The 14,688-nt window shown below is 53.8% G+C and overlaps 1 protein-coding gene across 1 annotated transcript in view; it reads left to right on the plus strand.

Moving 5' to 3' along the window:
* Positions 1–246: 246 nt before the first annotated feature.
* The window catches only part of APCDD1L (APC down-regulated 1 like), a 118,652-nt gene continuing 104,210 nt past the window's right edge, over positions 247–14,688 (plus strand). The window contains exons 1-2 of the mRNA XM_032878712.1: positions 247–329; positions 11,308–11,435. Coding sequence (XP_032734603.1) covers positions 247–329; positions 11,308–11,435 — 211 coding nt within the window. The remainder of the gene's footprint in view (positions 330–11,307; positions 11,436–14,688) is intronic.

The raw sequence follows: 14,688 nt of genomic DNA on the forward strand, positions 1-14,688 counted from the left end.
CTCCGGACTTTCCTGGCAGTTCTGTCCTACTGCCGTGGACATCAGCCAGGGCCTCGGGTCGGGGGTGTGGGGGTGCTGCAGGTGGATGGCCAGATGCCTCAGAGAGCAAGAGAGGAATGTTTACCTCGCCGTCCCAGCTCCCCCACAGTCACCCGGGATACAGTGGGAGCACAGTAAGCACTGGCTGAGTGAACAAATTATTCTGTGCGAAGGGATCGTTGGACTCTAGGACAAGGCTCTTCCGCTATGAGACTTGATGTCCTCATCTGTGAAATAGGGGCGTTCAACCCCGTCTCCTCCTCCGCTGAAGGCCCGCTGGAGCTGCAGAGGTGAGCAAGAGACATGAACCCCAGCTAACAGCACAGCCCAAGACCAGCCTCTCTTTATCTCCCAAAGCACCACCAGAGCCCACTGTCCCTCTGCCCTTGGGGACATGGGACAGCACAGCTGGTGACACCTGCATGGACCCTGTGCCAGGCACTCTGCGAGCATGTTGCAAAGGGCCACTCAGTGCTCCACAATCCTGGGGAGTCAATTCTGTTCAAACGTGGGGGATCGGAGGGGGGCAGCACCAGCAGCCAAGGGCTTTCCTTTGAAGGCTTAGCTTCTGGCACACACCGAGTGCTCTGGCCGAGCGTGGTGGCCAGCTGCTGTCCAGCTCAGGCACAGGTTTGCGTGACCCAAATCTTGAGTGACACAGGTTGGTTTTACTGGAAGCTGGAGAATAAGGAGGTCATGATGCACTCATTCATTCATTCATTCACTTGTTCAGTCCACGTGGACTTCCTGAAAGCCTACTATGTGCCCACACTGGGCCAGAAGCCAGGGTTACACACCAGGCGATAGCTACTTGAGGGGATGGGGAGAACATGACCCCCGAGCCCATGGCGAGCTCCCCAAGCACCGTGCTTCAGAAGCTGGGCTGTTCTCTGCACAGACGAGGGCAGGGCACGGATGCCTCTAGCCGCGGCCGGGAGAGCAGAGGGGCACCAGGGCCCCGAGGAGACATGCCTAGTTCAGAGCGTGTGCTGAAAGCAGGGGGGACCACCGTGTATGTGAGCCCAGCCTGGCCTGGCTCCTTACCCTCACCCCACCGCGGCATGGATGGCCCACGGACCCGGGGGCAGCTCTGCAGGCCACATGCGCCCATCTCCAGCCTGCAGCAGCCCCCAAAGACCAATTGGTTCCATCCGCTGCCCTTGGCCTAGCAACCCAGGCAGATCAGATTCCTGTCACCACTGTGCTGATTCCCCGGCTCCCCCAGAAACCTGTGCTCTGCTCCCCAGTCTCAACCAGTATCTTTTTGCAAAAAGGAATTACCCTTTTTGGCCGTGGGCTTGGACCTTACCACTTTATTTGCCTTGAGTATCACCGGGAGGTAAATCAGAGCCCCCCTGCCATTCTCTCCAGGAAGAGAGCTTCAGAGGACGTGACTGTCCCCAGGTCTCCGGCCATTTGCCATTCGCTCACTCAGCCCATGGACACTTCTTGCCACCAGCTTTGTGCCCAGCCCCTGCAAGGCCCTGGGGTTCCATGAAAACCGGGGGACAGAAAGCCCACTCCATGGAGTGTGCAGTGCCAGTGGGGGAGGCATGCCAACCCCGGTCTCCCAGTCCCCCAGTGCCTTTCCTTGGCCTTAGGACAAGCCCACGCACCCCAAGGGCTCGAGACCCAGCCCAGCATGGCGGAGGGGGTGGTCAGTGTTTGCTCTGTGAGGCAGTGAGGGCCTTGCATGTGCTGATGCTCCCACCAATCTGGGGGCAGGCAGAAATTCTATTAAAGCTCAGAGAGATGAAATGACTTGCCCAGGGCCCCACAGCTATTGAGTAGTGAATTCAGGACTCTAGCTTGTTACCTGATTCCAGAAGCTCATGGTCTGAACCATTAGGCTTTATGGCCTTTAAATTCCAGGTGACTCCGGAGGAGGGACTTGGGTCCCAGCGACAGCCAAGAGGCCACATAAGCAAAGGAACCTGGGACAGAGGGACTGTGTGTCAACAAAGCAACTCTGAAGGGGTCAGAGTAGAAGGCGGTGAAGACCGTGCATGCAGGCCGGCGGTGAGCCACGTGGGAAGGCGGCGCGAGCGGGGGACACTAGCCACACGACTCCCACCACGCACCCCACCGCCATCTGCCGAGAGCAGGCCTGGGGCCGGGGGGCGCATGCTGCCCGTCCCGGTTACACCAGCTAACCCGGGCCTCACCACCACCCTCGAGGCAGCTCCCAGATCACATCCACCTTCTCACACCAAATTCGCAGTAAAACTAATCCACTGGGGGGTCACTTTTTATCGATAAGGGTTACCATCCATCATTAAGATCCATCAAAATGTGCTTAAAATACCAAAGCCATCCTTTTAAGGTGCGTGCTCTTGGAGCCAGCCCTTCCAAGTCCACGAATGGGTCCTACAGAAATCACTGTAGAAGCCCACAAACATGGATATCCACAGCAGCATCGTTTACAATAATGTAAAATTGGAAACAACCTAAATGTCCCAAAGAAAATCGGTTAAACTACTGACAGTACATTCACACGATGTGCGGCTGTGTAGGCAGTAACCACAGGGGCAAAGGAGACCCGTATTCATGGACACGGAGCCGTGGTTGTAACAGATTTGTTAAGGGAAAGCAGAAAGTCACAACAAAGTCTGTTGAGAAGGATCTTCTTTTCATTTAAAACATGTTTTCAGATAGATGATAGATATGATTGGCAGACGATAGAGAGAGGGCGGAGTAGGCAGGTGGGTGGGTAGACGGGCAAACACGCAGAGAGAGGCAGACACACGAGGGAGAGATCTAACAAAAATTTACAGAGCATCTACTACGCACCGAGCACAAGGCTGTGTGCTGGGAAACCGTAAGGAACAAAACTTTAAGCCCTCGCTGCTGGGCGCTTGCATTCTGGATACAGACAGAAACACTGTGCCAGGAGCGGGAGGGTGCAGTGCCAGGAGTCGCAAGTCATGTGAGCTTCGGGATGGGAGAGCGGGATGGGAGAGCATCGGGATGGGAGAGCGGGATGGGAGAGCGGATAGCTAGGGGCAGAGAAGAATCAGGCGTGGCCAGCACAGGTGGGTGGTGGGTGTGGACAGGCTCAGTAAACTCCGCCCTCTCCTTCCACACACATTTGAAATGTTCTGAAATAAAGATGGGGAACGAGTGTGGGAGACAGCGCCCCAGTGAAATGGTCCAGGTGCAAGGGCCATCTCCTCACTCTGTGGCAGGTGAGCACTCCCTTCTCCCAGCTCCTCACCTGCCAGAGGGGGAACTCATCATCCCCCTCTGCAGGGCTGTGGGGGCACACAGAGGGAGCCCTCAGCAGATGGTGCCTGGGGGGACGTGCACATCTGTGTAGGAAAAGCCGGGGGCCCCGGCATGCTCGCTGTGCAGGGAATCAAGGCAACTGACGTCTGTTTCCCTGTACTTTTCATGTTTTTGTCAATGGCCACGACTAACTCGGATGATGAAGGTGTAATGGGGAGCCCTAGATGTGCCCAGTGCAGCCTGGGGGTGGGGTGAGGACTGGCAGGCCCAGGGAGGGGCGATCATTAAGGGTGTGGATTTAGAGCCCCAAGACCTGTGTTGAAATTCTGGACACCAGTTTTCTGCTTATTCTCAGTATGACTTTGGGCCCTGTAGCTTCTTCCCACAGTCACCCCTTTTGTCTACAACACAGTACCCAAAGCATGCTCCTGGGGTGCCCCCAGGTGACAGCAGTCTCTGGGCAAGTCAATGTGAGTACCATGTAGCCTCCCACAGCCCTCCTGTAGTACCACCGTGCACGTAGAGAGGCAAGGCTCTGACAAGTCCTGCAGTGTAGACAGCTGTCTAGCTTTGCTTAAAACCATATATTATCTCCAGTCTGAGGCCTTGCTGTCTTGGGTTGAGTCCCCAGAAACATGCCTTGAGATAAGGATGGAGGGAGAGGGATTAGTTAGGAAACTTTTCAGGGGCTTGTCCTATGGAGGGTGGGTAACCGACTCACTCTTACAGCAGGCTTTGGAAAACAGTGGGGATCAGCCACAGGGTCCTTCCCACCAGAATGAGGGAGCAAGGTATACATAACCTCACACTCATATGCCCCAGTTATCAGTTAAAGGCTGCCCCCAGGGTGGGGGCTGTGAATTCCCAGGCACATTCCCGCTTACTATGTGGGCAGACAAAGTAAGTTCTGGAAGCCTGAGAGAGGCCTTCAACAGAGAGATGCAGATGCTGGACCCTGGGAGTGAAAGCTCCCGGGATCTGACAAGAAAGTGACAGAAGGACCAGACATAGGAACAGGTCACTGACAGTGTGGAGGCTCTGACAAGTCCCGCAGGATGAGCCGCTTTCTAACTTTGCTTAATCCAAACCTGTCTGGCCACGAGCCCTGCTCGATCTCTGTCAGCTGGTTCTAGGAGGCCTTTTCCACGATCACAAGCACACAGGTTCTGCCAGCACGGTGAACTTGCACTCAGCCATTCTTAACTTTTCAGCTTATGCTAATAGAGCTGCCCTATTGCCGGTTGCTATAAGGCAGAGATGATGACCTCTTCTTCTCTCTGTGTCCTCCAGGCCTGGCATCCCCACGGAGGAGAAACAAAACAAATCTCTCCGAGAAGAAATGAATCAATTCACCATTTCTTTAAGCTGCGGAGTTCTATAGCTGGCTCGGGGCAGGTGGGAAAGAACCGCTCTCCCCTTGGAAAATGTGAGGCGCTTGTATATTTAATAAACTATGAACTTTCTGTGCAAACGGAACATAAACCAATGATGTCAGTAGAGCCACCAGCCACTCGCTGGAGCTGTGCAGTGGCCGCAGCACCGGAGAACAGAGTGCTCTGGGAGGCCCGGGCCCCCCAGGCTCCCAGTCCCAGCATGACAGACGTCAGTGACAGGTCATGGAGGTGGGGCCACCACGGACCTGTGACTGCTACCATCCCCCCTAAATCTGACCTTCATAAGTCCATCATGATGGCCAACGGGCCTGGGAGCCTTAGGACAAGGTGGGGGGGGTGGGGTGGGGGAGAGCCAGAGAGGAAAACCCTAGAGTCTCTTTCTCTGTTCTAACCCTTTAAAATGAAATCCAGGGGCGCCTGGGTGGCTCAGTGGGTTAAGCCTCTGCCTTCGGCTCAGGTCATGATCTCAGGGTCCTGGGATTGAGCCCCGCATCAGGCTCTCTGCTCAGCACAGAGCCGCTTCCTCCTCTCTCTGCCTGCCTCTCTGCATGCTTATGATCTCTGTCTGTCAAATAAATAAATAAAATCTTAAAAAAAAATGAAATCCAAACTTCTCACCAGGCCCTGTGGGGCTTAGCCCCTGCCTGCCTGCATCTCCACCTCCCCACCTTCTACTCCAACCCAGGATCGATCCCCCGCAACCCCCTCAGCCTTCTTTCTGTGCCTCCAAACCACCCAGCTTCCTCCTGCCTCAGGGCCTTTGCACTTGCTGCCCCCATGACCCTGGAAAGCTCTTCCCCAGAGCTTTACCTGCAGGCTCTTTCTCATCATTCAGGGGTCAGCTCCAACCCCCCTCTTTGGGGGGTGGGGCCGACCAGCAATCTCACCTCCAAGCTCTTCCATTTTCTGAAAGACAATTCTTTCTGTGTGTTTTCTTAAATATTGCCTAGAATGGGCCTCCAGGAGGGCAGGGAACATGTCTGTTTTTGCTCACCACTGCGTCCCTCCTTACAGAGAACAAAGAAAGTGTTCAACAAACACTTGAGATGATGGGAGGAAGGAGGGAGGAGGAAGGGAGGAAAGGATCCTCGACTTGGCCTCCACTGCCTATGATCTGGGCTTCTTGGGTGAAGCCAGGAGCAGGGGAGTCAACATTATAAAAATGATCTACATCAGCGGGTGTGTTCCCCCAAAAGCAAAAGTTCAGAACTTGAGCCAAGAGTGGGTGAGGTTCTTAGAACGTGCCAGGCACTTCTGAGCCCTTCAGGTAGATTTCAGTCATGCAAATCATGCCCCCAACAACCCTCTGAAAGGGTTCGTACCCGCGTTACAGATGAGGAAGCACAGAGAGGTTGGGTATGTCGCCTGAGGTCACACAGCCCTGGGCACGCTCATGCCTTACTCCGCCTCCCCCCAGTATGGTCCCACCACAGCCCCTCCACAAAGATGCCTCACCCTGCTTCTTGGCCTGACCCCAGCCCCACTGGCCTACATTTACAGCCAAGTGAGCAGAAGTGAACTAGCTCATGCAGCTCTGGGAGCCTGTGAAAGACAAGCGGCCCCCTAGAGCCCACCGCCACGCAGGCCATGGCCCTGCCAGCTTCTTTCCACGATTTATGCCCTGGCCAGTGGCCGGCATGTGTCGCCCTGTGGAGGTGTGAGGCTAGGGGGGAGGACAGAGGGAAGGCCAGCATGAGGACGCGGGCGCACCTGCGCCGGGGGAGACGCAGCACCCCCACGGGTTCGGCCCCTTCCCGGCAACTCCCACCTGCCCCTTGCCCCCGCCACCAGGGTAATGAGGGAAATGTCAACAGAAGCAATTGCTAGGAGCCTTACAGAGAAACTGCCCTATTGAGTTTTTTAAATTAAATCTATTTATAATTTATACCCTGCTGCTTCCAGAAAGGATTTGAGGTGGTTTACCATAAACGACACATAAAATGGAAAGGCCGCTAAGTAGAAGGAGAAAAATCAAGACCACCACGCAGCAGGAGGAGGCAGAAGATCTCCCAAACGCCCAGGCTTAGGGACAGGGTGACAGATGACGTATTCCAGCTTGACACCCAGCATCCGGGCCACTGGTGCAAAATGGGCGATCATTGCCACAGACCACAGGGCTCTGAGTGCCCCGGGGATGCTCGCCCCCCTGCTCTGGCAGCAGCTGGGTTTTCCCCGCTGGCTACAGAGTGAAGTGGGAAGACTCCCGGCTCTGGAGCCCAGCTGCCTCCCTTTCTCAAAACTTTCTGCTCTGCTCTCCACTGGTTCTCAGCAGATGGACTCTACTCTCCGGGACCGGGGGTGCCAGCCTCTCCCCCTCCCTGATGGCACCACCAGCATGAGCAACCTGTGAACAAGAACCTCCCTTTCCCTACTTTACAGGTGAGGGCAATAAGGCTCAGAGAGGGTAGGGCAAGTGCCCGAGGCCACGCAGCCAAGCAAGGGGCAGAGCTGGGACCCGAACGCAGGCAGCCTGGCTTCCTAGCTAACACTTGCACCTTGCATGCATGTCCCCCCATCTCTCTAAATTGGGGCCTTGGCCTGTCTGGGAAACAGAAATGTGGCCGTGTTTCTGAGTTGCAGATGACACTGTCCACTTCTTGAGCTGCTTCAGACTGAGCCAGCAGGGGCGACCTCGAACACTGGGCAAGTCCCACTCCGTCCCATTAAAGGTTCTTTGCTTCCTTCTCACCCTGGCTAACACCTAGTCCTTTCGTTACATAGAAATACAAACTAAAATGCAGTGGTAGCCCTTTGTGTATCGCTGGAACCCCACGTCCCATCCGCCTAGATGCGGGTGGTGTTAGGACACGGGAGTAAAACTCTAAACGTGCCCTCGGGTCCACCAGCAGAGTCCGTGGAGCCCCTCCATGGAGACATTCACACAGGGGCAAGGAGCAAAAATGTTACACATACATCAAATCGTTACACTGGATGCCTTAACTGATACAATGTTCTGTGTGAACTACATCTCCATAAAGCTAGAAAACCAAACACGGGAACGAACCAAAAGAACACTGTTTATAACGGCAGAACAGCAGAGCACCCCAATGTCCATCAACGAAGACCATCCACGGCCTGGAATACGATGCAGCCGGAAAAAGGACGCGGGATTCCTCCGCAAGCTCCCATGGGACTAGCAGCTCCCCTCCTAGGTATAACCCAAAGGAGATGAAAACAGGTGCCCCACAAAAACCTGCCCGTGAATGTTCACGGCTACACTGTTTTCCTGAGCCGGAAGGTGGAAACACTCCGGAGGTCCGTAGGCAGAGGGACTGGTACACAGAACATGGCACGTCCATTCGCAGGACAATTATTCAGCCATAATCAGGAGGGAGGTCCTTCCACCTGCTACTATGTGGGCGCTAGGCTCAGTGAAAGGAGCCAGGCACAAAAGGCCAAGTCTTGTAGGATCCCATTCAAATGAAATGCCCAGAACAGGCAAATCCACAGAGACGGAAAGCAGATTCGTGGTTGCTGGGGCTGGTGGCTTGGGAGTGGGAATGGGGAGGGCCTGCCTCCTGGCACAGCGTTTCCCTTCATGGGACAAAGTGGGGGTCCTGGTTGCCCAGCCTGAGTGTACGTAACACCTTGAGAGGCGTGTTTTGAGTACGGTGGTAAAATTTTAAGTTATGTGGATATTCTCATGATTTAAATATGATAAAGAACAGAATAAAAAAGAATCAGTCTGCTTCATTGAAAAACAAAAAAGAAAAAGAGTGTGAGAAGCCTGTTAGCCCAAACTTGGGGAGACCGCCAAGACACCACAGAGGTGAGGAATCCCTCATTCTTTTTACCTGCTGCGTCATGTTCCAGGCCGCGAATCGTCAGGCTCGTTTCCCCGAGTCCTCTGTCGATGGGCCCTGAGGTGCTCTGCTGTTCTGCCGTTATAACAGTGTTCTTTTGGTTCCTTCTTGTGTTTGTGTTTCTAGCTGTATGGAGGTGTACTTGACACAGAACACTGGGTACGTGGAAAACACAGGTCGCAGGATAACGCCGAGAGTAGGGTCCAGTTAATGGAAGAAAACGATTCAAATATATTTGAAATGCGCACAGTTCATGTGTGATAAATGGGGCAACCTTCGGGGCAGGGTAGGGGTGAAGGGGGAGGATGAAGGGAAATTCTCCACTTTGAACCCTTTGGGGAAATGTTTTGCAACAAGAGCTCATGCTTGTGCCCTATGTCCATGGAGAGTTCCATGCTCACTGCCTTTCCTCCCCATGGCCAATCCCTCTGGGTGTCCTGGCCTTTCTAGGGGCCCTGTCACCCCTCCAATGTTCTCTCCCTTTACACACTTGGCTGACCTCACTGAGGCTTACTCTGGAAAGACCCCCAGACCCCCCGCAAAGGGAACTCGAAGTCCAGCAGGGAGACCAGCCACCACCACAGGACCATCCCTCATCAAATTCAGTGATGCTCACCAAGGAGAAGGTACTGGAAAAGCTCCCAGAAGACGTGACACATGGACACCCACAATTACCTGGGAGGCTTGTTAAAGCCCCCAAATCCTAAACCAGACCCCAAATCTGCTGAGCCAGAATCTCCAGCGTGGGGGTTCTCTCCAAGGCCAGTCTGGTGAGCATAACCATCAGCCACACAGCAGCTGCCTGCACTCCTGCCATCACCACCTGCATCCCTTCTGCTCCAGACAAGATGCTCGGCCTGCAGCTACAACCCTCCCTAGGTCCCAATAGGGCCCTGCTGTCTCACATCTGCTTTCCTTCCTCTGGTCCCACGGAGGTGCCTGAAATACCTTAATGCCCCAAGTTGGGAAACTTTGGATCCAGACAAGGGGTCTCTAGTCCAAGGCAGACCACATTCCTCAGCCAGATTGATAACCTGTAGCTGAAAATGATCTGGGTTTGGGAAATGAACGTGACATTGGATCTGAGCTGTCAATGAGCCTGCAGACCTGGCCCTGGGTGGCCGGCCTGTTTGCTCAAGGTGACGGTCTGCTCATGGGGGTTATGAGCTTTTTATGGGCCAACCTGCGCCCTCCTGGCCTCTTCGCCGGGCCATTTGGCTGCGTCTAAATCAAGACATCTCAGTCCGCAGCCACCGTGAGGCATTCACGCACCGGGCCGCCTTTCTTCCCCTTGTAATCGAAATCTAATTTATTGGCCCAGGGATGCAGGGAGCAGCCCACGCACATAGCTGGTGTGCAGTGAAGAATATAATATACAACGTTCCCATGTAATAAGGCTCTTTCTAGAAGGCATTAAGTAGGGGCTGGCTCGGAGCGCCAACGCAGCCTTGATTAATCCCCGCCTGGAAAACATCTAGTTCCAGACCTCAGAAGGCTCTGTGGGGGCAGGATGGGGTTTGGCGCCTCCGAATTCTCCGGCTGCTTCTACATCTGGATGGTTTATAAGATTAGATGTGATTAAGCTCCCTGAGGGCAGGAGTCGTTTTTATAGGTGCCTCTCCCCCGTCTAGCCGTGATGGAAGGTATGCAATAAACTCTCGTTCAAAGAATCTGGATGGAATTGAAGTGAAAAGTTATTCTTTGTGCACTTGCTATGACTTTGGGTTTGGCTTCCTCAGCTGAGGAAGAACGGCCCTCTCCTGCCTCCGGAGGCCCGAGAGTCCCAGTGGCCCAGGATCTGGGAAGCCTGGCTCCTTCGAGAACCACAGTGGCTGCTGGGCCTGAACAAATCCTTGAGCTCCCGGGGCCTCGGTTTCCGCTCAGGTCCTGGGGGGCAGTGGGGATCCCAGGAGGAGGAATGAAGGCTGCTCAAAGGACATTCACAGAACACTCACGGAACTCACCGTGAGGTACCCCTCTTCCCCACAGAACACTCGGGAGCATGACTGGAGCAAACATTGGTTCATTCACCTGACAAATCCTCAATCTCCTTGACTCTAAGAAAGCTACTCTTTTCACCTCAGAATCTCCTTGACACAGAATGCCTTGGAACATCGACATTTTTGATTCAGCAGGAGTCCAAATCCAGCCCACATCCAGCCCGTCGCCCATGTTTATAAATAAAGTTTTATTGGGACACAATCCGGCCCATGTGTTTAGGGTCTGACCAGGGCTGCTCTTGCAGCTTCTCTCTAAGACCAAGTCAACAGGAGAGCCGGTCCTCTGTGGCCCAAACCTCCAGGCCCCGATGACCCCTGCTCCCACCACTGCGGACCCAGAGCCCTAGAAATGCCTCCGTCCATCCCTGAGCTGCACCCGCTTCCTGCCCAGAGTTCACTGGGTCACGTCGAATGCAAGTCTCATCCAGTCTAGAAGAGCATCAACAAAGCACGTTTTTTAAATCATGTTGGGCCGCGGGGCCCGTGCTTGTCACCAGGCCTCTGGGAGGGAGTTCCAGCTGTTGTCAAGTATTTAACGTGGCCACAGACAGCCACGGGCCGGGTCCTTGTGGGCACGGCCTTTGTTGGGTGACACGCAGAGGCTGTCACACAAGGCCTGGCCCCCTGGCCTGGGGGAGCGACTGCCTACAGCTTTGAGGCCAGAAACAGAGCAGAGAGCCCCCATCACCCACACCCTCATCGAGCACCTGGAAAGGGCCTTTGCTCTGAAGCACCGGGAGCCCTTCCCTGAGCCCAGGGTTTGCTGTCAATCAAATGACAGCAGCGTTCAATCTCCATGCGGGGCCCTGAGCGCAGGCCCCCAACACGGGCACTGTGTGTTTTCAGTTTACAGAAGCCTTCCCTGGGGCCCAGAGGTGATGGCGCGCTCTCCCGGCTGGAGGAGGGGGATGGGGCGACCGCCCGGCCCATCAGACGGCGCCAGCCCAGGCTCGGGCAGGCGGGGCCCCTGCAAGGTCAGGACACTGCCCGCCTGGCCCGCAGACGCTCGTCTGATGGAAGTCGCCAGACCGCCAGGCAGCGAAGCGCGAAGCTCCCCACCCGTGGCAGGTCACGCAGGCAGATATCTGCTTTCGCGAGGCTCCTCGCATGGCCTTGAAGAATCGACGGAGGCAGAGCGGAGGCCAGCCTGGCGTGGGGAAGATGAAACTGTGACATTGAACAACCTGAGTACAGCAGCTGCTCCGTTGCTGTGGGAGCTGGACGTGACGTGAAGTGTGAGCTCGGAGCACGGTCCCGCCAAGGCATCTTGCGGGGAAGGGGGGCACGAAACGTTCTGAGATCAGAAGCTCCCCCCACACTAAACACTTGAGCTCATACTAAGTGCTCATACTAAGAGACAAGAAGAGTCCCTGCCCTCCGACAGCACACCGGCCAGAGACAGAGCACACGTGGGAGGCTGAGGTCCCGCTGGTCCCAGGGTGACCCAAAGAGGGCAAGCCTGCAAACCCCAGTGCCCCGACTGCTCAGGGTCCAGGTCCCGTGGAGAGACCTACTCAGGCATGTGCATTCCAAACAGCCAAAGCTTGTTCAAGCAATTAAAAAAGAATGCCACTCTAATTTGCATCTTTTGATAGAACAATAAAAATGGCACTGAAGGAGGAAACTTGTCTTCCTCCTTCCCTTCCTTTCTCTTTCTCTCTCTGTCCTTCTTCCTTCCTCTTTCTCTTTCTTTCTGTCTCTCTCGTCCTTCTTCTTCTTCTCCTCCCTCTCTTGGCCCAAGACCTGTGTTTAGACATTTTGGGCCTAGTGGAGACCATCGTGGCGGCAGAGTGGATTCTGGGGTTGGGACAGCTATAGATACTGAAAGGTTAATATGTGCACAAGAAATTGTAGGTCGCGTCACAGATAAGAAAGACGTGTAGACGAAATTTCAGAACCCCCCCGCCCCTTTGTTTTAGTGAGAGAAACTCCGAGTCTGGAGACGAGGGTGCATTTTGGCATCGCTGCTGACGCTCACAAGTAGCTCTGGTGGATGTTGTCTGTGTTTTGCCCTGAGATAAAAACGTCAGTCTCCAGTGAGCTGTCGTGGCCCTTGGGGACCGGAGAAACACCTGCTGTGCCGTGCTCTGCTCCTCTCCCGTGCACACCTCCTTCCTAGCGCCTCACCCACTTCCCCTCCACCAACCTCCCTCTTGCCCAATGCCCTTTCCTTCACCTCCTAGTTCCCCGTTATGCTGGCAAGGAGCCCCCTCACCAAGGAAAACGAGTCCCTTCCCTCCTCCTTGCCCCTGACGTTCGCAGCTCCTCCTCCCAGTGCTGGCATCCAGGGTCACCACACCTCTCTGGGGCGGCGGGGGGGCGGTCCTGGTTTGTGCCTGTCACTCTGGGATCATTCTCAATCGCTTCCCTTCTCATCCTCTAAAGTGTCTCAGTTTGAACAACATGTTCTTTCTGCTAATACATCACCTTTTGGTGAGGACTGCTGCTTCCCCAAGCCTTCTTTAGGTAGCCCCCCTGACGTTCTTCCAGATGGCCTGCTCTGTTTCCCTGTGGGGTGTCTCACTCTGAAGTCAGTATTTTGCTTGAGAGCAGAACATCTGTTTTGTTTTCCATCTAGAGCAGTGCTAGTCTTAGTAAACCACTGAAGACGTGTGTGTGGAGGATGGATGGACTGATGGGATGGAGGAGATGGATAGATGGGTAGATGGATGGATGGATGGAGGAATGGATGGATGGATGGACGGACAGACAGAACAGACGGTTGGGTGGATGGATGGATGGATGGACGGATGGATAGATGGATGGGTTTTAGGGAAACCAGGTTCCCACCTGAGAGAAAAGTGACCCGGAAGAAGATGCTGGTAGAGAGAACGGATGGTTTGGAGTAATTTTGGGGGGCAGTTTGGTGACCCCTGCTTTAGCTCAGAGAATGGAAATTCTTTAGGTGCCCATTTTACCTCAGACTTCAGCAGTCAGATTTGTACACATCAAAGAGTTAGAAATGGGCAGTTACAGCAGTCTGTGTGACGGCCTCAGTATTCTCTGTAAAAAGATGTATAAGGAATCTCTTCTTGATATTTCTCTGTGGGACATACTGAGGTGGGTTTTCTGACTGAGCGCTAAGCCTCCAAATTGTTGCATCCACAGAGAGGTCTTTTTCCTTCCCTCTTTCAGCAGGTTTTAGGAAAAACAAACCACTCTTTCTGCATGGGTGAGGAAGAAAAGCAGCAGCAGACTCAGAGAGTTAAATCATCTTCATTACTCAGCGGCCCGCCATCTTGAACCTATGCTTCTCCTGGGAACACATTGGTTATGTGAGTAAATGTGATTTTTGGTGGAAAGAAAATTCAAATGTGCTCTTCAGATGAACATATGGCTTCTGGACACCAGTACCGAGCCATCTTAGAAATATTTTCCAGAGGGTAGGGTTGGGGGTGGTGAAGCCACTCTATGACTAGACCTTAGATCTTCTGCCCTCTTTCCACTGAGTCGGTGGCTTCCAAAATCACCACTGCGTAGGTAGCAGGAAGGAATGGGGTGGGGGAAGGGGCCCAGAAAATGGGTTTTTTGGAACTGTCGGCACATTTATAACAGAATTGTAACTGTATAATGTTATTGTATCATTTAACTGACATGTCTACTTTGGAATGTTTATAACTACCGTAAATCAAGAGACCGCCAAGCCAGGGCAGCCGCCGCACATAGACATTCCAAGGAAAATGTATAAAATAAATAAAACAATCACACAGTATCAACATTCCATTCCTGCTCAGAAAATGGAAAATTAACAGCTCCTGCATAAATGTAAGCGCCCAAAACTGAGTTTAGGGGAGCTGAGGGGGCCCGGGCCTCCTTGCTAGTTCTCAATAAAGATGTCAAGTGAGAAAAAAGTTATGAAGCCCGTAAGAACAAAACGCTTGAGCCCCGACAGCAGCCTCCCCCCTGCCACCTGGTTCCTCGGGCATTCCCCTCTAGAGGGGTGCAGGGGGCACCATGATTTCTCCATCTTCGGTCTGTGATTTCCTGCACTGGGGAGGGAAGCGGGAAATCATGATAGCTTTGCTCTTGGCCTGTTTTATGACTTCGGACCAACTGACATTATCTAAAGAAAAATAGACAGTTGCTGTCCCCAAGGCAAGAAGTTCTCCGGATTGACAAACTGCTTGAGATTTCTGACCTCCATGATGGTCTGGGAGGCCTCAGCTACTCTGTGTTTTGACCAGAGGCTTATAAAATACACGTCTCCATGAAGTCTGGCTCGATAAA

The sequence above is a fragment of the Lontra canadensis genome, unplaced genomic scaffold (assembly GCF_010015895.1).
Source record: "Lontra canadensis isolate GAN:19392208 unplaced genomic scaffold, GSC_riverotter_1.0 scaffold65, whole genome shotgun sequence".
In the NCBI taxonomy this organism is placed as follows: Eukaryota; Metazoa; Chordata; class Mammalia; order Carnivora; family Mustelidae; genus Lontra; species Lontra canadensis.